General features: G+C 40.7%; 2 protein-coding genes across 2 annotated transcripts; both read left to right on the top strand.

The window, feature by feature from the left end:
* Positions 1 to 8,155: 8,155 nt before the first annotated feature.
* tspan7 (tetraspanin 7) lies at positions 8,156 to 11,818 on the top strand. Its single transcript, XM_033974656.2, has 8 exons — positions 8,156 to 8,605; positions 9,309 to 9,494; positions 9,569 to 9,643; positions 9,737 to 9,832; positions 10,653 to 10,808; positions 10,880 to 10,963; positions 11,071 to 11,155; positions 11,232 to 11,818. Exons 1-7 carry the CDS (start codon positions 8,519 to 8,521, stop codon positions 11,137 to 11,139), a joined length of 753 nt encoding a protein of 250 aa, XP_033830547.1. The 5' UTR covers positions 8,156 to 8,518; the 3' UTR covers positions 11,140 to 11,155; positions 11,232 to 11,818.
* An 864-nt stretch (positions 11,819 to 12,682) lies between these two features.
* mid1ip1l (MID1 interacting protein 1, like) lies at positions 12,683 to 14,336 on the top strand. Its single transcript, XM_033974657.2, has 2 exons — positions 12,683 to 12,804; positions 13,202 to 14,336. The coding sequence occupies exon 2, from the start codon at positions 13,277 to 13,279 to the stop codon at positions 13,763 to 13,765; it is 489 nt and encodes a 162-aa protein (XP_033830548.1). The 5' UTR covers positions 12,683 to 12,804; positions 13,202 to 13,276; the 3' UTR covers positions 13,766 to 14,336.
* Positions 14,337 to 22,492: the final 8,156 nt, after the last annotated feature.

Here is a 22,492-nt window from a genome sequence, read left to right as displayed (position 1 = left end):
TTTAAACACTGTCTTGCTCAGTTTAAGAACTTTCCCATTACTTTACAAAACTTTCCTGTCACTTCTCAAATACGTTCCTGTCACTTTACTATGTCTAATAAAAGTCCGTCAGTCCATGTTTCTTTTGTCATCATAAAATTACCATTAAAGGAGAAGAGTGCAGAATAAAAACCTTTCAGTCGTATGCACAGATAAACAGAACCGTTTTGAACCTGGATTTAAATATTGTCAAAGTAGAGGCCTGTCTCACATCTTCAGGACTGTTCCAAGTTTTAGCTGCATAAAACTGAAACGCTGATTCCCCATGTTTAGTCCTGACTCTGGGCACCAGCAGGAGGCCGGTCCCTGAAGCCCTCAGAGTGTGAGATGGTTCATGTGGCACTAACATGTCGGAGATATACTTTGGACCTACAGTGCAGCGTCTGCAGTGATGCGGTCGGTGTACCAGACTGTTGTGGTAAAGAAGGAGTGGAGTCGAAAGGCAAATCTCTCAATTTACCACTCAATTTACATTCCTACCCTCACCTATGGTCATGGGCTTTGGGTAATGACCGAAAGGACAAGATTGCAGATACATGCGGTCGAAATGATTTTCCTCTGCAGGGTGGCTGGGCACTCTCCCTTACACATAGGGTGAGGAGCTCAGTCACATGGAAGGAGCTCAGAGTAGAGCTTCTGCTCCTCCACATTGAGAGGACAGACTTTGGCTGGGGGTGGTTCAGGCTCATTGGACGCCCTGGTGTATGAGATGCTAAAAGAGAGTTTAATTGCCCCTTGTCCACAGGTCACTGTTAAATCAGCTGATGTGCCCGCTCACTGCATTCTAGATGGTTGGTCAATGGTTTCTACAATTCCTGAAAGCTTTTTCAGGTAGTATTTTCAGGATAAATTGAAGGCATGTCACTGGTGGAAATTGTGGGTGGCTAATGGGTTAGCTATCCCTTACTTTTGGTATTTTGAGTCTGATCTGAAATTGTGTGGAATATTAATTCCCCGGAAGGGCAACTTAGTTGTCAGAGATCCCGCGGGTCAGTTTGGTTCACTCCAAGTGCCAGGCATCATTCGTATGAATGTAATTAAAGCGTATTATCAGCAACAGTTTGACCAGTATGACCAATGACCAATACCCTGGATTGTTTGACCTTCAGCCCATTGTGAGTGCCCTGACATCTTGGCTACCAGCCCTTCAGTTATGTCACCAGCTTTGCTAGTTGAATATTCAAATTCAACTGGTGTTGCAAAGCTCCATAGTAGGTAGGTAGTGTTTTTGTGCCTTCAGGGACTACTAAGTTTGTGCCCGCTACATTCCTCAGTTTTTACATCTGCTGGGTCTGCTTTGATTAAGCCTTTGAATGCTAAGTACAGGTTGCCTGAAGGTTTGTTAGTGTCTCCTTCTCTGGTCTGTGTTATTAGGGGTACAGCATACATTCCTGTTGTGAATCTGGGCATGTCAACACTTTCTTTAAAGTCCCGTTATGCTCTGGGTATTCTGTCCCGTGTTGAGGTGGTTAGCTTAACCTTTAGTGTCCACGAAGTTCCATGTGCACAGGACCAAGTTGTGGCAGCAGTTAAGTCACATACTGCAGGTAGCAGCTCAATTTCGCAGAAGATACAGTCCATGATTTGATTTGTCCAGATTAACTGAACCTGAGCAGCACAGTCTGACCCCATTCAACCTATTTGAATTTAACAGGATGCTGTTTGGACTATGTAATGCTCCTTGAACTTTTCAGAGGCTGGGTCACAGCATGGACAGTCCTTTTTGTTGTATTTGGATGATATTGTTGTGTTTCTGCCAGTGTCAATAAGTACCTCAAACTTGAAACTTGAAAAATGTGATTTCATTTAAAAGGAAGAGCCTTACCTGGGTCATTTCATCTCAGCAGAGGGTATGTCTACAGATCCCAGTAAAATCTCTGCCATGTCAAACTGGCCCCGCTAACCAACACAGCACAGCTGAGATCGTTCCTCAGGTTCATGAGCTATTATAGGAGGTTTGTGAACAGCTTTTCCAAACTCCTGGCCCCTCTCCATCACCTTGTTGCAGAGCTCGCAAGGTCTAAAGGACAAAGGACGAGGCTTGTCACTGGAAGGCTGATGGCTGGAGGACTGTGAGCAGAGCTTCCAGGAGTCGAAGGTCTGGCTTGTAAGTGCCCCCCATGCTTGCCTTTGTAGATTTTTCATTGCCTTTCTTTTTAGAAGTGGATGCAAGCCATTCAGGCCTTGGAGTGGTGCTGTCACAGCAGCAGTCGGGTCATGTGAGGCCGGGCACATAAACCAGCCAAAATCTACAGGCTACTGAAAAGGACTATAGTTCTATGAAACTCAAAATGCTGGCAATGAAGTGGGCTATGGCTGAAAAATTCAAGGATTACCTGTGCAGCCATCAGTGCATGGTGTGGACAGATACTTTGAGCCACCTGGACACTGGCAAGTTGGGAGCAACCGATCAGTGCTGGGTCGCGGAACTGTCTGTCTTGATTACAGTGTCCAGGCCGAGTTCATCAGAATGCCAATGCTCTTTCCAAGCAGAAGACCGCTGGGGACCGGGTGCAGTTGGACCAGTTTCTTCCTGGCACGCCATTGCCAGAGGTTCTTCAGAACGGTGCTGATGGGTTACCGTAGGTGGTAGACCAGTCGTTTATAGCTCTGCCATCTCGTATTCGAATTGATCTCAAGGCCCTCCAATATGCCAACCCCGCCATCGCAGCTGTTCTGAAGTTCTGGAAGTGACAGAGGGTGCCAGGCCTGATGGGGGTTTTTCAGCACCTACTGCCTGAAATTCTAAAGACAGAGGTGCTGCAGGACCTCTATCAAAACCAGGGCATAGAAGGGGCAACTGATGTGGTGAAGCAGCGGTGTTTCTGGACAGGGATGGATCAAGACATAAAGGACTGGTGCCAGCAGTGCAGTGGCCAAGTGTACCTAGCCATGATTCCGTGCACCCATGGGCTATCTCCTTGCTTTGAGGCTAAACCAGGTGCTAACCATTGACTCATGGAAAAAAGCTGTTAATGGTGATGACGGATGTATTTTCAAAATTAATTCAACTAGTCCCTACCCATTACCAGAAGGTGTCTACAGTGGCGAAAGTTCTGATCAGAGACTGGTTCTATCATTTTGGAGTGCTGATCCGTGTAAATGCTGACCAGAGGCGGAATTTCAAATGCATATCCTGCTTTGCTGACTTCCCCCAGATGAAAAGCCAACAACTAGTTTTCCATTACAACGCCACTGCCCCTCAGTGCACCAGCGAGTTGATGTTTGTCCAGGAGTCAAACCTGCCAGTTGATTTCTTACTTGGTCACTTACAGTGCCCACCACAGGTCGAGTGTGTGATTGGGTGGCAGAGCATAGGAGGAGGCTTAATGTAGCCATGGACGTGGCCAGAGGTCACATGGAGTCTGTGGCCCAGAAGAGAAGAGAGGCATGATGGCAAGATCCTGTGTGAGCCTCTTGAGGTGGGGCAAAAAGAATCACCTTAGTGAAGTTGGCCCAGGGTAAAGAAAGATTCAGGATACCTGAGGTTCCATGGTTTATCAGGTGATCAAAGCTCCCAGTCCTGATGGTTTGGTCTATTCAATTGCTGTTCATTGATAACCCCCACCAAGTTCACTGCACCTAATTAAAACCCGCTCTGCCACCTCCCAATACCTGCGTCACAGTTTGGCCGCCAGGTGTGCATGACTCATGACTTTTTCTTTTTTCTTAATAATTATTATTAATTGAACACAAGTGTATAAACGCTATTAGGGGACAAGTGTAACAATGCAAAACATGCTAGTGAGCACATAAGAATACAATTTTCTAAGAAATAAATAAATTATATCCTCCGGAGGATATTTTGAAATCAGATGGGAGTTCTTTTAGTAATAAAACAAGAAAAGAGTGCATATCCCTCTTCATTTTCTGCAATGGTTGTGACATTTGCTCAAAAGCAATACAGTGTAAACAAAAATGTCTGAACTGTCCATATAATATAGAAATGAGGATAGGGTAAATAATCATGTTTAAATTCCCTTAAGTGAATGTAAACACACTATATAACACACCGTTTTAACTGAAGCCTGTGGACCACAGGTTCAATAAATATTGAAATGTACATTTTACTATGTATTTTATTAACTGTAAATGTCATATGATTTAACTGTGAAAATGAGACGCAACCTCAATGGACTTCCTGATAAAATAAAATAAAAAATTAAATAAAATGTAGCCAACTTCTGACATCAGACCAAAAGACCTGGAGCGCAGTGATGACATTCAAAGAACAGTTGGTCTAAGGATTTGTCTCCTGAATTACAAAAAATGCAAGGCCTAAGATCAAACTGAAATCTATTTTTAAGAATCAGGCCCATAGAATAGATATTATAGTACATTACATTATTTTCAAATTATTCTCCTCTACTATAGTTGAACAAATGTAGTATATGCCTTATTTCTCATTTTACTGCCATAATTTTTTATTTTCCTTTTATTTAAATAACGTTAGAATAATATTTTTATATGTATTTTAGTGCTTTTATTATGGTAGTCAAGTCTATTGTTTTGTTTGGTTCTGCTGGATCATTGATAGTGTGGTGTGTTGGCTATTCAAGCCAATTAAAGTTAAAAATGAAGTTAATAAAGGTGTATTTTACTGTCGTTCTACCTCCTAAGTATGGGTCAGCCAGCGAGGTATGTGTTTTGTAATTTTCACACTTTTCACACAGGATTCAAAGAATAAAGTCACTCACAGACCCACATTATGTGGCATCATGCGCCATCTGAAAGTAACCTCGCTGATCACGCATAAAAAGGTCTAAATGTTCAGCAGCTCCTCAACTCAAACTGGTTCAAAGTACTCATTGAAAATGTCCAGAGATGATCCAGAGTGTAAAAACAGTGCATGTGCTCCACGAGAAGGTGCATCATCATGGAAGAGGAACAACTGCAAACAGCTGCACTATGGGTTATAGGATGTAGCAGTGCAGTTACATTAGACAACCACAACTGCACAAACTGTCCTAAGTACAGAAAAGGTACATAAGATCAGCAAGTCAGATCTGCCAGAGAATTGAGTTGAAATGACTTCCATTCTCCAACTGTGGTATTGACTGTTTTTATGTAAAGAAAGAGTTAAAAAGGTATGGTCTTCTTTTTACTTGTATGTGGCAAGGCAAGTTTATTTGTATAGCACAATTCGTACACAAGGTAATTCAAAGTGCTTTACAGAATAAGAAAGACATTAAAATCACACAAATCAAAACATAAATAATCACCCAATCTGCAGCTCTCTCACCCACTCGTTTGCACCTTTAAAAACTCTCTCTCTCACTCTTTAAACACTGTCTTGCTCAGTTTAAGAACTTTCCCATTACTTTACAAAACTTTCCTGTCACTTCTCAAATACGTTCCTGTCACTTTACTATGTCTAATAAAAGTCCGTCAGTCCATGTTTCTTTTGTCATCATAAAATTACCATTAAAGGAGAAGAGTGCAGAATAAAAACCTTTCAGTCGTATGCACAGATAAACAGAACCGTTTTGAACCTGGATTTAAATATTGTCAAAGTAGAGGCCTGTCTCACATCTTCAGGACTGTTCCAAGTTTTAGCTGCATAAAACTGAAACGCTGATTCCCCATGTTTAGTCCTGACTCTGGGCACCAGCAGGAGGCCGGTCCCTGAAGCCCTCAGAGTGTGAGATGGTTCATGTGGCACTAACATGTCGGAGATATACTTTGGACCTAGGCCATGGAGAGACTTATACATAAGCAGATCTACTTTAAAGTCTATTCTTTGAGCTACAGGAGCCAGTGCACAGACCTGAGCACAGGACTTATGTGCTCGTACTTCCTGGTTCTAGTCAGGACCCGAGCAGCAGTGTTCTGGATGTACTGTTCTGTGTGAAGGCTCGTTTGGAGAGGCCAGTGAGCAGGACGTTACAGTCGTCTAACCTACTGGAGACAAATGCATGGATAAGTCTCTCTAAGCCTGGTTTTGACAGTAAACCTTTGATTTTTGTGATGTTTTTTAGGTGGTAAAAAGCTGCAGATGTTATTGATTTGATGTGGCTGTTAAAGTTCAAGTCTGAGTCCATTGTTAGCCCTAGATTTCTAGCCTGATTTGAAGGTTTTAGAGAGAGACTGGAGGTGACTGCTGACACTTTCTCTATGTTTCTGTGGGCCAAAGATGATGACTTCAGTCTTGTCTGAGTTTAGCAGAAGAAAGTTGTTTTGCATCCACACACTGATCTGCTGGATGCAGTGGCAGAGTGAATCCACTGGTCCATATTCACCTGCAGTGACACATAGATCTGAGTGTCATCTGCATAGTTGTGGTAAGACACATTATTGCTGCGTATTAACTGGCCTAACGGCAGCATGTAGAGATTGAACAGCAGGATTACCTGTGGGGTACCCCAGGATTGAACCCTGGGGTACCCCACAGGTCAGGGACATTTTATCTGATATACATTTTCCAATTTCAACAAAGTACTCCCTGTTTTCTAAATCGGACTTGAACCAGTTTAGGGCAGTACCAGAGATGCTCACCCAGTCCCCTAGTCTCTGTAAGAGGATCCCATGATCCACAGTGTCAAAGGCAGCACTCAGATCTAACAGGATCAAGACTGAGACTTTGCCTGCATCAGTGTTCAGGCGGATGTCATTTGTCACCTTGATAAGAGCAGTCTCAGTGCTGTGGTGGGTCTAAAACCAGATTGGAAGACATCAAAGGAGTTGTTCATTTTGAGGAAGTTAATAAGTTGTTGGTTAACAAGTTTTTCGAGGACTTTGCCTAAAAATGGCAGATTTGAGATCGGTCGATAATTGTTCAACATTGTGGCATCAAGACTGCTCTTCTTTAGGAGAGGCTTGATAACTGCAGTTTTCAAAGCACTTGGGAATGTTCCAGTTTGAAGTGACATATTGACTATGTGAGTGAGTGGTGACAGCAAACTGTTGAGCACAGACTTTAGAAATTTAGTGGGTAACACATCGAGGCAGCATGTAGATGAACTCAGACTGGTGACAATCCTGTAACTGACAGTTTTGTCAGTTACAGGTGCAAAGTGAGTCAGCTCTAAGTGTCTAGGTGGGTGCAGGGTTGTTATTTGCGTTGTGGAATTTATGGCATTTTTCACACTGCAAACTCATTGCACTTAGATGTGGAAATTAGTTCTAACGGCAGTGGAGCTGGGGGGTTTGTTAATCTGTTTACTGTTGCAAACAGGACACGAGAGTTGTTACTACAACTTCCAATAATGTCAGAAAAATACCTTTGCTTTGTTCTATATAAAATATGTGTTCTAGAGCAATACATAATTAAATGTTAGATGATTTTACTAGTGATGCATTTATTGACATTTTTGTTGCTTTATTACTATTTGAGGACATTAGACAAATCAGATATAACCAAGGCACAAATTTTGCAGGTACAAAGGGAGAATTTTTGAGTGTTATGAAAGACTTTGACCAAGAGCAGTTGAAACAATATTAATGTGAGTTTGTACTGAACACTCTTTCATCAAGCCACATGGAAGGTGTTTGGGAGAAGCAAATAAGAACCATTAGAAGTGTGTTAACAGCTATTCTTGATCAAACCTCCAAAAGACTTGATAGTGCCTCAGTTTTTTTTATGAAGTTGTAGTGAATAGCAGACCATTAACTGCAGAAAAACTACATGATCCAACTAGTGTTGAACCTCTGACTTCCAATCACATTCTTATGATGAAATCCAACATTATACTGCCCCCTCCTGATGAGTTTGTAAACCAGGACCTGTACCAAAGTTCAATTTCTCACAAATTATTCTCTATTCTGAAGAGATGTTCTGTTCTGGAGAGACTAATCTTTACCCCATCAAATACATGCAGAGAGGCAGATAAGGGCACAGATTTTTGAAAGAATAATATTTTTAATTAATATTCATAGTAATAAAAATGAAAGGAAAAAAAAGATTATGTAATTAATAAATTCATTTTCCATTAATCCACTAATAAATACAATAAAATTAAATGTAAATGTTTACACTTGGTATTTCCAATTGTTTTGATATTAAGATCATTCACTAAAAAGGAAATAAATGAAGTACTAGTATTACTATATGTCTGTCTGCTGATTCACTCAATTCAGTTCAAATGAATTTAAAAAGTACTGAAGTGCGTAAAGCGCAGTGCCAGTGCGTCATGTGTCATTTCGCGTCATGTTTCATTCCTTGTGTAGGTTGTGGCTGTAGGTGGAGGCTGTGCTGGTTTGTTTTTTTCATGTTTCATTCCTTGTGGAGGTTGTGGCTGTAGGTGGAGGCTGTGCTGGTTTGTTTTTTTCATGTTTCATTCCTTGTGGAGGTTGTGGTTGTAGGTGGAGGCTGTGCTGGTTTGTTTTTTTTCCTTCAGGAAAGTGAATCTGGGTTAGTGACGACACTTCCCCTCTTTCCTTGGATTCACCTCCGAGGGTTTTTTTCACTCTGCCTGGCCGAGTTTTCGTGAAGTGAACTTTAGTTTGCTTTTTGTATTCTGCTTTTTGTGTCAAAGACACGATGCCGTCTCCCTCTCGAAGGCTTCAGACGAAGCCCGTGATCACCTGCCTCAAGACTTTCCTCATCTCCTACAGCCTCATTTTCTGGGTGAGTTTGTTGTCCGTGTTTTTGGAGACAACAGAAAAGAGCAACAAAGAACGAAGCGACGATATGACTGAGCTCTGAGAAGACTGAACAACTGTGGACACACAACTGTGGACACACAGGGCTTTTACGCACAACCAAAGGACGGGAAAATTACGGATAAAAAGTTTACTTTAAATGTTAATCGCACAAGGTCAGGACTATTTCGGCTGACGTGTCTCTTAAAGAAAAAAAGTGTCCCATTTTACCCTTCTTATTTGGATCTTTGCTTGTTCTCAGTTGTAGTTAAACTTAGGCCTGTTCAGTTTAGTCTTAGTTAATTTCTCCAGTACAGTTTGCTGCTCTTCTCACTAGTGTCATTAATCTTTGTACTGAACTCACAGCTGCAAACACAAAGTTCAGCTCATTGCTTTTATCTGGTTTATGGCTCCTGGAGCTTGTCCTTATGCCTCCCCTCGGGCTAATGACTAAAGTGGGCTGTGAAAAAAGATGTTGGGCTAAACTATTGTAGGTGTGATTCAGGTGTGCTTTTGAAAAGGAAAGAAACATCTCTACTCTTTTCTGATATGAAGTGTCTAAATTGGCTAATGCTGGCCATGAGTGCCCAAGACAGCCCAGTGTAATTTTATTTCAAATTAAATTTGTAAATGAACTTGTTTGTTTGCTGTTCAGAAGATGGCCAGATTGATGTTGTTTGCTCTTCCAGTTCACTGGAGTGATCCTGTTGGCTGTTGGCGTGTCGGGGAAGGTGAGCTTGGCCTATCTGTCTCTGGCCTCAGAGGAAGGCACCAATGCACCATATGTTCTCATTGGAACTGGGGCCATCATTGTTATTTTTGGGCTTTTTGGATGCTTTGCCACATGCCGTGCTAGTCCATGGATGCTAAAACTGGTGGGTAAAAAAGTGAAACAATAAATGAAGCACTGGACCAAGTTGACTGACAGTTTTGTGCTTTCATTTTTCAGTATGCCATGTTTTTAACTTTGGTTTTCCTCGCTGAGCTTGTGGCTGGGATTTCAGGATTCATTTTCAGACATGAAGTAAGAACTGCACATTAACACAATTTTATCAAATGTAATACAATACAAATGTAAATGTAAATTAACTATATTTTTGTTTTTGGATTTGACTAGATTAAAGCTACTTTAGGTAGTGCCTATAGAGAAGCAGTGAGGACCTACAACACCACAGACTCTAGAAGCACTGCTGTCGATACCATCCAGAAAACTGTAAGTGCACAGTTTGTCTTTACACAACTGATGTCAAGTCTGGCTGTGCACAGCATAGCACAACTGTTTTTAAAATGAGAAGGCTGTGAATAAGATTTTTACCAAACTTTACCCAGATAAAGCTGAATTGAAAGCATTTGAGTCTGGTGCAGTTTTCAGAAACACTAAACTTTGACTGCTTCTGTCAATTATGTATTTACTGCTCTGTCCAAAAACATCTTCTCTCAGCTTCTGGCATGTTTTGGAGCCTATGTATAGACCAGTGTTAACCAAACTACTGCACTTGAAATAGCAGTGTAAAATACCTTAAGGTGGCATAGTGTTTGTTAGCACTCCTGCCTCACAGCAGTGAAGTCATGTATTTATTAATCCCTTTCTGTTTGGTCCTTACTGTGTGGGGTTTGTATGCTCCCCACATGTCTGCATTAGCCTAACGTGCCAGTCCCTCTCACTTTCTTTTGGAAAGCATGAGAGTCTGGTGCCCTCCTCACAGTAAATCTTTACTCCTACAAAATTGGTGTGGAACCAATCACAGCAATTACCTGCAGTGCGTCAGTCGTGATTCTTCCCATCAGTAGAAGTTTGAGAAGTGGCTGATGAGCACTCTTAAAGCTTTTTGTCCAGTTGACAGAATTGAGTTTTTGACCCATCAGTAGAAATCTGAACTCGGTGTAACTTTCCAAGTTAAGATAATGGGTAAATATCCGGTAGATTAAAAAAAGAAATTGTTTTGTATTTCTCATCGGCTATTGCTATTATAATGTAGTTATTTAAAGTTTTGACTGTCACTTGTAACTTGTTTTGTTGGATTATTTTGCAGCTCCATTGCTGTGGTGTCAATAATTACACTGACTGGATTGGCACTCTATACTTCAATGAGAAGGGCTTCCCTACAAGCTGCTGCAAAGACGTTGCCAACTGCTCTGCAGAAACTCTAATGATCCCAGACAAAGCCAAAGCTATAGTGAACATCGAGGTACGTAGTCAAACACAGATCACAATAATACTGCAGCTGCAACAGCAAGTTGGTATTTTCTTTTGTCCTAGGGCTGTTTTCTGAAAGTGACCAATGCAATGGAGTCAAACCTGGGAATCATTGCTGGAATCTCTTTTGGAATTGCTTTCTTCCAGGTCTGTTTGAAAATATTTCCATCCCGTATCATGTTGTTTTTACATTGTTATAATCAAGCATTCAGAAAGTACTGCTAGAACAGGCAGTAATTCTCTTCTCCCCCCAGCTCATTGGAATTTTCTTGGCCTGTTGTTTGTCCCGATACATAACCAACAACCAGTATGAGATGGTTTAACTGTGATCTTTGACAGGTGAGTTGCATTTTCAAGATTAGGCAGGTTTAATACTATGACAATAATCAATATCAATAATTAAAAATGTTTTCAGGTTGTTATTTGGATTCAAAGAAACTCCTGTGATTTTACACATCTGTCATTTTAGATAAAGGGATTCCTTTGGATGCTGCTTTTTAAAATGCAAATTAGGGAAAGGAAAAAGTCTGTGAATTGTGTGTGAGACCAAAAAAATAGGAATTAGAGGGTTAAATTCCAAGAGGGATATATTCAAAAGGCATTACAATAGTATTTGTATTTTCCTCTGCTATGTTTTCCTATGTGTCTGTATTAGCTTTGTTATTTTGTTCTTGTGGTTTATTTTGAGACTTTCCTAATTTAACTAAGGCAAAACCTATTTAACTTGAGCAACATTGTTATTTTCTCTATGCTGTTTTGTTTGAGGTAACCAGTTCAATATTAAGTGCTGCCTATTAGAACTCATGTGCCTTTCTGCTTTGCTCATATAGTACAGTTATCAGTGTTACAGATCATTTATTTTTTTCTCATCATGTAAAATACTTGAAAAATAAAAACAGACTCGGACTTGGACAAAGGGTATCAAAATCAGCTTGTTCTATGTGTGCGTGTGTTCCTCATTGTACATATATAATCTGTTAATTAAAATAAGTTGCAAGACCAGTATGCTGTTATCTTTTTGATGTCACTGATGCGTACATATTTAGTTTTTTATGTGAGTTTTAGAAAGTACAGTTAAGGAAGGGTTGACAGCTTAATTTCTCTTTTTCCTTAGATAACCTATTAAATAAACCCTTGAACTTGGTATATTTGGGATTTTCAGAAATTGCCCTGTTTATTATTATTATTATTATTATACTTTGCCATGAAATATCAATATATCCAACGCATAACTTTTAGATCTAAAGGAAATAGATGTTTAACCTGATGATTTCTATTAGCGACTAAACCCATTCACTTTTTGTATTTCAACAAAAATCTGTCGCCTTCATGTTCTACTCTCGTTATTACTAGGCCCAACACAATTAAAAATAAAATAAAAATAAGGCTTTGGAAATGAGGCATCAGAGTTTTCTTGTTGGCCACCAGAGGGCAGTGTAGTACAAGGAAACGAACTGTCAAGACAACGGGGCAGTGTCTGGACAATCAAACAAAAGGGAAACCGTCATTTGACAGCATAAACTATACATTATGCTGTGGATTTAATATATAAATAGACAGTTTAGGCGCCGCGTGGAGGACCTTCGATATCTGCACGTGCTGACCATATACAGTCCGATACTGACATGAAAAGAACCGGAGCGGAAAACGTGACAAGTGCATCGGGTCCGGCTGCGGTCAGAACGCACCCTCCTTTCCTCATTTGTTTGATTGACAGCTCTCATGATTGGTCAAGGAGGATCAGACGCTGCTAAACCCGCCCATATATTCTGCGGTGGCCAATCAGCAGAGCGACAAGGCTGAAATGGGCGGGGCTACACTGCTCGCCCCGCCCTTATACCGGCTGTTCTCTATAAAACCGATTGCGCCTGTCCGTTAGCTGGGGAAATTTTCGACTTTCCTTCCTGGTGGGTGGCGTAAGGAGCTTGGATAAAACGGGAGTTTGAAAGAGGACGCGAAGGGAAGGTCCATCCTGCTTCCTCGTTCAGGTAAATCCATATGACGTTATTGTTTGTGCGTTAGTTATGGCTCATTAGCGCTAGCAATAACGGAAAATGCTGCGTCTGTGTGAATTTAGCGCATTCTGACAGGCCTGAGTGTTTGGAGTTTCTGTTCCTGGTTATAACAACCTGCTTGAATTTAGTTTGAACGTCGCAATAGCTGCATATTTATGTGTCTTTAGATAAATGGTGTATGTGCCATGGATAACGGAAGCTATAGTTTGTGCGTTGTGCTTTAATGTGCATTCGTGCTAATACAGTATGAAACTTAACGTGTTCTGCCCACAATGAACGCCAGACTGTTTTAATTTATTTCTGTTGATGTGCATGTATTAAACGCAAAAGTACAAAATACAGCTGCTAAGTTTATTTATCCTTTGTGCAGATTATCCGCCTATCAGCTCTGCCTTACCTTCACCTGCCAGTCAAACTGTAACCAAGCGAAACTTAAGCTTTCAAGATGATGCAAATAAACAACGATTCCGCCTGCAACAAGCACTCCCTCATCAACGTCATGCACCGCTTTATCGCAGCTGCCAATAACATGGACGAAACCATCATGGTGCCAAGCCTGCTGCGAGATGTGCCGCTGGAGGAGCAGGTGAAGAGCGAAGTGGAGGCGAACAACAATGAAACGCCTTGTCCCAATAAGCAACGGGACATGTACGAGCACTACCTGCTGCTCAAGTCCATAAAGAACGACATGGAGTGGGGTTTGCTCAAGAGGGAGATGAGCAGCGGCGCCAGCTTCCTGGAGATGGCAGTGAAACAGGAGGAGCAGCAGCCAGTGACTGGACAGCTGCCCCTAGAGGACAATGCAGATCTAGAACATCAGTTTCACTACCATCTCAGGGGACTGTTCGGGGTCTTGTCCAAGCTCACTGTACAAGCAGACCACCTCACCAACAGATACAAGCGTGAGATCGGAGGAGGAAACTTCATGAGATAATTTGTACTCCTGTCTGGACTGGTTTGCACTTTTGGTTATGGGAAGGCTCTGTTCTTCCCAACCAGTGACTATCGCGATAAGACCAACCACTCAGAATTTTCTAATGAGTTGCACTCCACACTCCCACCCCACCCCTGCTGCTCTTCTGATTCCCCAGTAAACTTCTTTGAAAACCAGTGACGCCTGCATGGTTGGTTTTTGCAGCAGTCAATGTCGGTGCTTGGCAGAGGTTTGAGTCAGTCCAGATGAAGCACAGCTAAAGGCAATTTTTAATTTCTTATTTGAGAAGTGTCACCCCACTGTGGCCATGAATAGGAGAGATGGGAGAAAGATGAATGCTGGTTGTTCGGTCCCCCCTCTTGTAAAGGTTTTAAAGCTGAGCTGATGGCTCTGAGCAGTCATTTACACAAAGTGTTGCTGTAACATGGCGTGCCTTGACTTTTTGTATGTCATCTCCATGCCCTGTTCAGTTTCCAACTGTTTTCAACTTTTAAGGTGTTATAACATGTTTTTAACTGTTTTATATTTTAAACACATTGCAGTTAAACTGAAATAAATAATTGAAAACCTACAGTCTTGCATCAGGTCACTGCTTGCTTCTCTTCATTGGCTATACTCTACTCTATATGTGACTCCAATATAGGACACCTGTGGTAATCCTGGTGCTGAAAGACTTAGGCGCGTTTGTTAAGGGGAGCTTTGACTAAAGCAGGCGAAGTCAAGCTAACTAAATGGTCATGGTACAATTTGCTTTATGTAAATGTGTAAAGAAATTCAAATCTAGTGGGTTGGTCCCAGAAACGGCAAGTGGGGACTGAATTGTCACTAAACTGCTATGATTCAGCTCTTGTCACTAGACTGACATGTTTAATGATCTGTGTTCTAGATGAGAACCACATAATATTACATTATAAAAAATTGGCTTTTTAGGGACTAAAGTTTTGTACCTCTGACCAAGTATTTGCCTGAGATGCTCCTCCCCCAGCAACAGCTCCACCATGACCAGCCAATCCGGACGCATGACTTTTTTTTTTTTTTTTTTTTCCTCAGTGATTAAGAGATCACAGTGAAGGGCATCCAGAAAGTGAATGAGGGCAAACACATCTGAACATTAAAACAAATCAAAGTGCAAATTTATGCAAATACGCTCCAATCTTAATATTTTTAACAATGGATGCAGTTCAAAGTGGTGGAGCTGGTCACTGTTGGCCCACTTTGATAAACTGGGTCAGAGGAATCCGGAACAGCTGGTCAGTCGATGCAGACTGGACACTTCTATACTGTAAGGGGAAAATCTACAAAACTAATCCCAATTTAATATACGGTATACTGTACTGAAGTGTGCTTTTCCAAAAACATGCCAGTAAACATGTAGGCCTAGTGTGAGTACGGTTTCATTTATTACAGTGAAGTCTAAAGAATTGATAAATGGTCATTGTCTAGACCAGATGGGTCAAAAGGCATGAGCCATGAGATGAGGTTTGCAACATGATAAAATAAATTATGGCAATGTATTTAATTTAATGTAATTGGGTCAGATAAACTATTCAAGTAAATATTCTAAACCTGATGTTATACATTTCTACCCTGGAATCAGAATTTTTGATTTGGGGGTCCTGGTCTCAAACGTTTGAGAAACCATAGTTTAGCTATTTCACAAAGATATCAAGAATGTTTGTGAAACGTGCATATTTCTAATATTTGGTTTGTTCTAGAGACTGACTGAGCAAATAGTTAATCAGCCTGTGTGTGAGAGTACACATATCACACTGAATATCTTGGGAGCAGCAGACTATTGCAACAGAATGTCTGATCTGATGTGTCTGGAGATTAGGATGTGCACAGTGTGTCACTCTTGTGTTCACAATTGCACAGCACATGCAGACATAAAGTTTAATCATTGACCTCCCCCTTGATAGGGGGACAGATCCTTTAGTGTACTGTACATGAACTCTGTGGTTGGCCTGGCCTCACCTCCTCAGGAGCATTGCCCATGCATGTGACCTTACCATTTGTGCATGAGAAGTACACTATCCCTACAGAGTAAACTGCATGAGCAGTGCCCTCACAACCGCTGCTGCACTGTTGCTCAATGGCTATAAACTGTCTGTGACGGAAATAAATCGCATGACTTTATAAGCCAGGTCGAGCTAACTTGATGCAAGTGCTGACGTGTGAGGACCAAGACCTGCTCAGATCAACAGGCTCAGCACACACTGAACCCTGGGACACACCTTCAGTATGTTTGCACCACTCAAAACCGAGGGGTGACACCTCTGTGATCCTTTAGCAAACATATGCACTGTGTACTTTTAATATTGTTTCAGTAAAATCAAGAGAACTGTGGCACTGTGCATCCAGGCTAACAAGAACACAGAGGAATCGTAAGCAGTGAGGAGGAGGTCTGTCTGCATTGTGCTGTGGGCTGAAGTTGCTAGGCTAACTGGTCTCATGTGGAGCTTCTTGCAGTCTGCATGAATAGTGCCTTGTACTACAGCAGTAATAAGAACCTGCATGCTCACTCATATCATTAACATTTCTGTTCAGTGTCTAACATGTTTACACACAGCACGGCTCAAGAAGCCCTTTGGTTGAACATATAGTACTGACAACTAGCCAAGAATTATATAAAACATCTTCGATGTTGTACTCAATGTGCTCTTGCAATCATACTCTGTAGTTTTCACTAAACATTACATAATGTTATTCCATTTGCATAGGAAAGGTACAAGAACACTGCACAAATCAATTTCAACTGACACTCTAATGTACATTTTGTCATTTATACAGTCTCTGCTCCAACCAGTGCAGCGTGGAAACCGCATCTGTCTGCTCTCTCTGCACTCTCATCATCAGCTCTTTTGTCTCGGTGCTGAGGAGCTGGGAACACCATGTTCTCGCTCAATCTGGGAGTTTCTACAAACATGGAGCTCCTAGTATAGTATAGTAGTAGGTCTAATTGTTTTTGGAAGACTGAAGATAACCACCTCGGTGGGATGGTGAATGCTGTATGGTGAACAATAGCTTTTAGATGCACGGTAAACTAAAAAAAAACACTATAATAAAGAAATAAATCTAATATATAAATCTCTTCTTGTTTTGCTTGTACCAAAATGCCAAGAATATGCCCAAAAACTGCAACGATCTATTTGTACCTTCTTTGTGCCAAGTGAGCTGTAAGAGGAATGTATACTGCCCCTTTGAGGTTATGTAACGGGCCGGTGGGCGTGTGGTCCAGCCGGAGCAGCTTACAGCCTGACACCAAGTATCTCCCCCCCTCCCCCCTCACACACACACACTGTCAATATCCTTTTCTGCAGATTACAATATTTAGGTCAGTCTTCGCTGGCACATACATTGTGAGTAAGCATCTGGTCATGAGGTTAGTATGGCAGCAAAGGGAATCACAACAAGGATCAAAAACAAAGATTGTGAACCAGATATGTGACATTTTCTGACTGTCTGAATGTTGACCTGAGTATGTTAGTAATATAAACAACACATTTGTTTACCTTTGTTCTCCTACAGAGTAGATTTAACCACACAGTTATGGGTCTTTGGCACCATGGTCCATGGCCTCTCTATTCCCGAGATTAAATTTCCCATAAACACAGGTACATTTAGGGCACCAGAACAAGCTGCTACCGGCTGCTCTGGCACTGTGCACCCCCCTCTCCACCTACATACAGCTCAAACCCCAAGTTTACATGCACTATATAAAAAGACATATGCTTTTTGCACATGAACTTTTACTAAACCTTTCCTGCTTCAGGTTAATTAAGATTACCAAAATAATTTATATTTGTTAAATGCCAAAATGAGAGATGTTTTAGAGAACTTTTCATCATTTTCATGTTTTAGAGAATTTTTCATTACTTTCTTAGAAGTTTACATACATGCCATGACTTGGGTCAAAAGTTTTGTATATCCTTCCACAAGCTTCTCACAATGTTGGCCCATTCCTCCTGACAGAGTTTGGCTTTTCACACAACTTTTCAGGCCTGCCCATAAATTTTCAATAGGTTTGAGATCAGGGCTTTGTGATGGCCACTCAGAAACACTGACTTTAGCCACTTTGTCACGAGTCTGGCAGTATGCTTCTGGTCTTTGTCCTTTTGGAAGACCCATTTGCGTCCAAGCTTTAACTTCCTGGCTGATGTCTTGAGATGTTGCTTCAGTATTTCCACATACTGTTCTTTCCTCATGATGTCATCCGTTTTTTGAAGTGCAGTCCCTCCTGCAGTAAAACAACCCCATAACATGATGCTGCCACCCCCGTATTTCACAGTTGGGATGGTGTTCTCAGGCTTGCAAGTTTCCCTCTTTTTCCTCCAAACGTAAAAATGCTCATTTTGGCCAAACATTTCAATTTTAATTTCACTGAACCACAGGACATGTCTCCAAAAATTAAGGTGTTTGTCCCTGTGTGCATTTGTACTTAATCTGGCTTTTTATGTTTCTTTTGGAGTAATGGCTTCTTCCTGGCAGAGTGGTCTTTCAGCCCATGTCGGTACAGTCCTCGTTTCACTGTGGATAATGACTCACTATAACCAGCTTCAGCCAGCACCGTTACATGGTCTTCTGCTTTTGTTCTTGGGTTGATCTGCACATTTCAGACCAAAGCAGCTTCATCTCTGGGACGCAGAACCCGTTTCTTTGCTGATCGGTGTGATGCTTAACATTCCCATGGTGTTTATACTTTAACAGACAAATGTGACACCTTCAGGCATCTGGAAATTGCACCCAAGGATGAACCACATTTGTGCAAGTCCACAATTCTCTTTCTGATATCTTGGTTGATTTCTTTTGACTTTCTCATGATTTTACATTAAGAAGCAATGTGTTTCAGGTGTGCTTCAAATACATCCACAGGTTTGTCTCTAATAAACTCAAATGTTGTTGATAAATCTGTAAGAAGCTTCTAAAGCCACGACATCATCATCTGGGTTTTCCCAAATTGTTTAAATGTAAAGTAATCTTACTGTATGTAACCTTCTGACTTTGAAGAAAGTAATGAAAAAGAGTCTAAAAAGTCCTCTCATTATTCTGGCATTTAGCAAATAGAAATTATTTTGGTAATCCTATTGACCTAAAAAGAATCAAATTTTGTCTGATTTCATGCCAGACACTGAGGGAAAAAAAGTGTATGTGTCTTTTTATATAGTGTAAACTTCTGGTTTCGAGTGTATGTACTGAAATAATTAAGACAAAATGGTTTATAGATATCACAAAAGTAAATGACGTCCATTTAATATTATGGAAATGTGGAATGTTTCCGTGTACTGTGTGGTCTGTGAGGTCTTGCAATTGTATTTTATTTTGCATCTGCTGGCAGAAAAACAATATTTCCTGGCACCACTTTGACCTTAATCATAGCAGTGATAACTCTCAGGGCAGGCTTTGATACTAAAGTCCTATTCGCAATGTGTGATAGGAACGTGCCCATGGCTCCATTTTATCTAATCTGCATGGTGAGGGCAGGACAATGGCACTGCTGTTTAACCACAGAACAGATCGCAGTGTCTCCAGAGATGCTGGGGAGAGTGATAAAGCACAGTTAAACTAATACACTTCTTTTAGGATTTGGTTTCCAATCTGCATTACAAAGTGATGATAATCTCACATGTGTTAAAACTCCATAGATTAGGGGTCAAGGGCATTTTTCCACCATCTCCTCCAGTGTTTCGCCCTTGGGATTATCAAAAATACAAGAAAAACTGACATGTAAATTAAAATACAAAAATAGATTATATATAACAATATGACTCAAATGTATACCTATTAATATGTCTTTATTTTGTAGTAAAAGAAAAATTCTAATCTGTCAACTGGACAAAAAGTGAAGACGTTCTGGTCAGATTACTGCTGGACACTGCCTTATGTCTGTCTTGTCCTGAGAAAAAAAAGAGTCCAGCAGTAATATGACCAGAACTGAAGAAGCGACTTGAATGAGCAGCAAAACGTTTTCACTCCTACAACTTTTTGTTACTATGGATCATACCTGGACGATTTAGGGATTACAAAGATGTCTTTATTTTATTATTATAATTTCTACATTTTCTACATTTTGCAGACATCTAATAATAACCCCGACTTGTGGTACTCTTTGATTTGCTAATAATGATAATGATAAAAAATATATATAATGCTGCGTTGACTGATTATTTGAGTCTCAGTATGTAGGAGAAGAGGAAGGATATTAGGGACCAAGGCCACATTTGTGATGACTTGACTATCAGTCAAAGTAAATGGAGTGCTTTATCGTGCCCATTACAAAACTTATGTATTTGTTTACAGCCTATGCAAGCACAGTGTGGTGGTGTGGGTCAGTCCAAGAGCAAACAGAAGTAACATCACTCTTATCAGATAGATAAGAGGTTAACTTCACCTTTTGACATGAGATGGTTGAACTATCTATTTCCATTCCACAATCTAAAACACAGACAAACTAGCTCAGCCTGGTTTTATTTACCGTTGTTTCTAAAGTTCAAGTCAAAGTGATCTTGATTTGTACCGCAGCAGGTTTCAGACTGTGATATCGTGTTTACAGCAGTGTTGTGAAGCTAGAGCTGTCCCATGTAACATCAAACTGGTCCTGTCTGGATGTTTTCTGCAGGGATATATTTAGATATATCGAGGGGTTCAGCCAGAGAGCGACCGAGCAGCAATTTAACCACTGCCACCTACGGCACTTAACACTGGCACTTGAACCAGAGGACTTAGGGGTAAATGTATGTGGTAACTGGTGAAGAAAACAGGATGGAGTCTCGAGAGGATGTTGACGAAACCATAGTGTTAATTTGCTGTTTACAACAAAAGCCTCTGAGGTCTCATGAGAGGTAAATGTGCTGTCTCAAGAGCAGCAATGCAGAGACTTTGAAAGACATTTCTTGTGGCTAAGGATGTCAAGATTATTGGGTTAATCAACAATTATTCAGGTGACAATAGAAAAACTAAAATATAACAATCCTAATAAATTTAATTCAATCCCAACTCCAAAATATAAAGTGTTTTTTTTATGTCTGTGTTTATGCCACAATGACTTTACTTTCGCATTAAGAACGTTTGATTTTTTTAATGTTGGCCACAAGGAAAGTGGGAATGAAAGTAAATGTTTTATATTGTTTCTTCTCACAACACACAAAATTCATATATCGTGACATCCCTACTTGTGGCACATTTTATATTCTTGTTTAGGTCAGGTGTTTTGACAGAGAATGGGCAGTATCTAGGCTACACTTAAGATGCAAGTGAGCAGGACATGAACATTACATAAGCTAATCCAACAACCATTAAGAAAACAGACGTCCTCTCTGAACCCACGGCAACACACAAAAGCCAATTTTAATGAGTTAATACTATTTAAGAGCTGTTCCCGCGAGGCAGCGTTGTGCAGGTTGGACGGGATTCACCTTTCAACAGTATTGGATGTTGTTAGGGAAAACATGCCGCACCCTTCTCTCCATATTCTATCTCGATATATACGAACAATGGGGAACTCCTCTAGACTGGCTGGCCTTCCTGTTTCCATGTCAGTCTGTCAGTAGGGCCCAGTACAGACTTGCCCTCCTTTTGGTCCAATCAGAGGCGCAGGTCTGGAACAGGGGTCCAATGAAAGGTAAGGACCCGCAGAGGCTTGGTGAAAGGGGAGGGTCTGGAAGAACTGAACTCTGTATTATGCAATAACTTTGATTTACTGGACACAAAGAAATATGACCTGGTAACCAACTACACTAATGTGGTTAAAGTGACTAAGTGATATCTGGTAAATGCTGCATGTGAATACACAATGTGAATGTGACTGAATCTATATTTGCATTGTAAGCCACTTTGAAGTGAATGAACTGCAGTAACCCAGTGCACTATAAAAACCTCCTGCACCGTGAGGCCGTCTGTCTGGTTGTCACGTCTCACAGCTATAAAATTAAATAATAAAAAGATAATGCCATTTCTGAGTCAATCTGAGCCATGGCTTAAATTACACATGTATCAAAACGTTTACCTTTAGGGTATTTGTTTGTTCTAACATGTTCCATTATTATTCCACCTCTTGGCATTCATTCCAGTGACTCAGCCCATTTGAACGGTTTCAACAGCCATTTAGAAACTCGGGGAAGTCATAAGCTTTGTACTCGTCATAGGATATCTATGGATTTCAAAATGATGAAATATTTGGGCTGTTTTAATGACAATTTCATAACAAATGGAAAATATGAGGGAATTAGTCCTCAAAATGTTGCATATCAGGAACCTATGGATATTCATTGTATTAGTAGTAACTGTAGTATTTAGTTTAATTAGGTTGTCATTAATTCTTCAAACATAGATGTCTCTTTTGCTCAAATAATTTGGTAATGATACAAAATAAGTTTGCCATTTCACTTCACCCCTTAATGTAAAGGGATATGAAAATGTCTATGGAAATGTCCAGAGTCTGGGTCTGGTTCCCTCTAATGGAAGAGTCCTGAGAACATAAGAGTACATACATTCACATCTCAAGTTTCTCCATTGTTTGATGATTATGGTCACATTTCACTGTACTGCCGAGAATGACAGGACAGGACTTGTCTGTGTGTGTGTACCAAGGTACAACTAGCATAACCAAGGTTCACTATTGAACACAACCTGCTTAAAGGTTGTACTTACTCACTAGCATGAGCTTAAACTTTAAGGTAAATACATCTACAAATGCAGCCTAATAATGACACTATTACACATAGGATAAGC

This window comes from Periophthalmus magnuspinnatus, chromosome 10 (genome assembly GCF_009829125.3).
Source record: "Periophthalmus magnuspinnatus isolate fPerMag1 chromosome 10, fPerMag1.2.pri, whole genome shotgun sequence".
In the NCBI taxonomy this organism is placed as follows: domain Eukaryota; kingdom Metazoa; phylum Chordata; class Actinopteri; order Gobiiformes; family Gobiidae; genus Periophthalmus; species Periophthalmus magnuspinnatus.
Note: the sequence above shows the minus strand (reverse complement) of the source record. Positions and strands in the feature narration are given on the sequence as shown.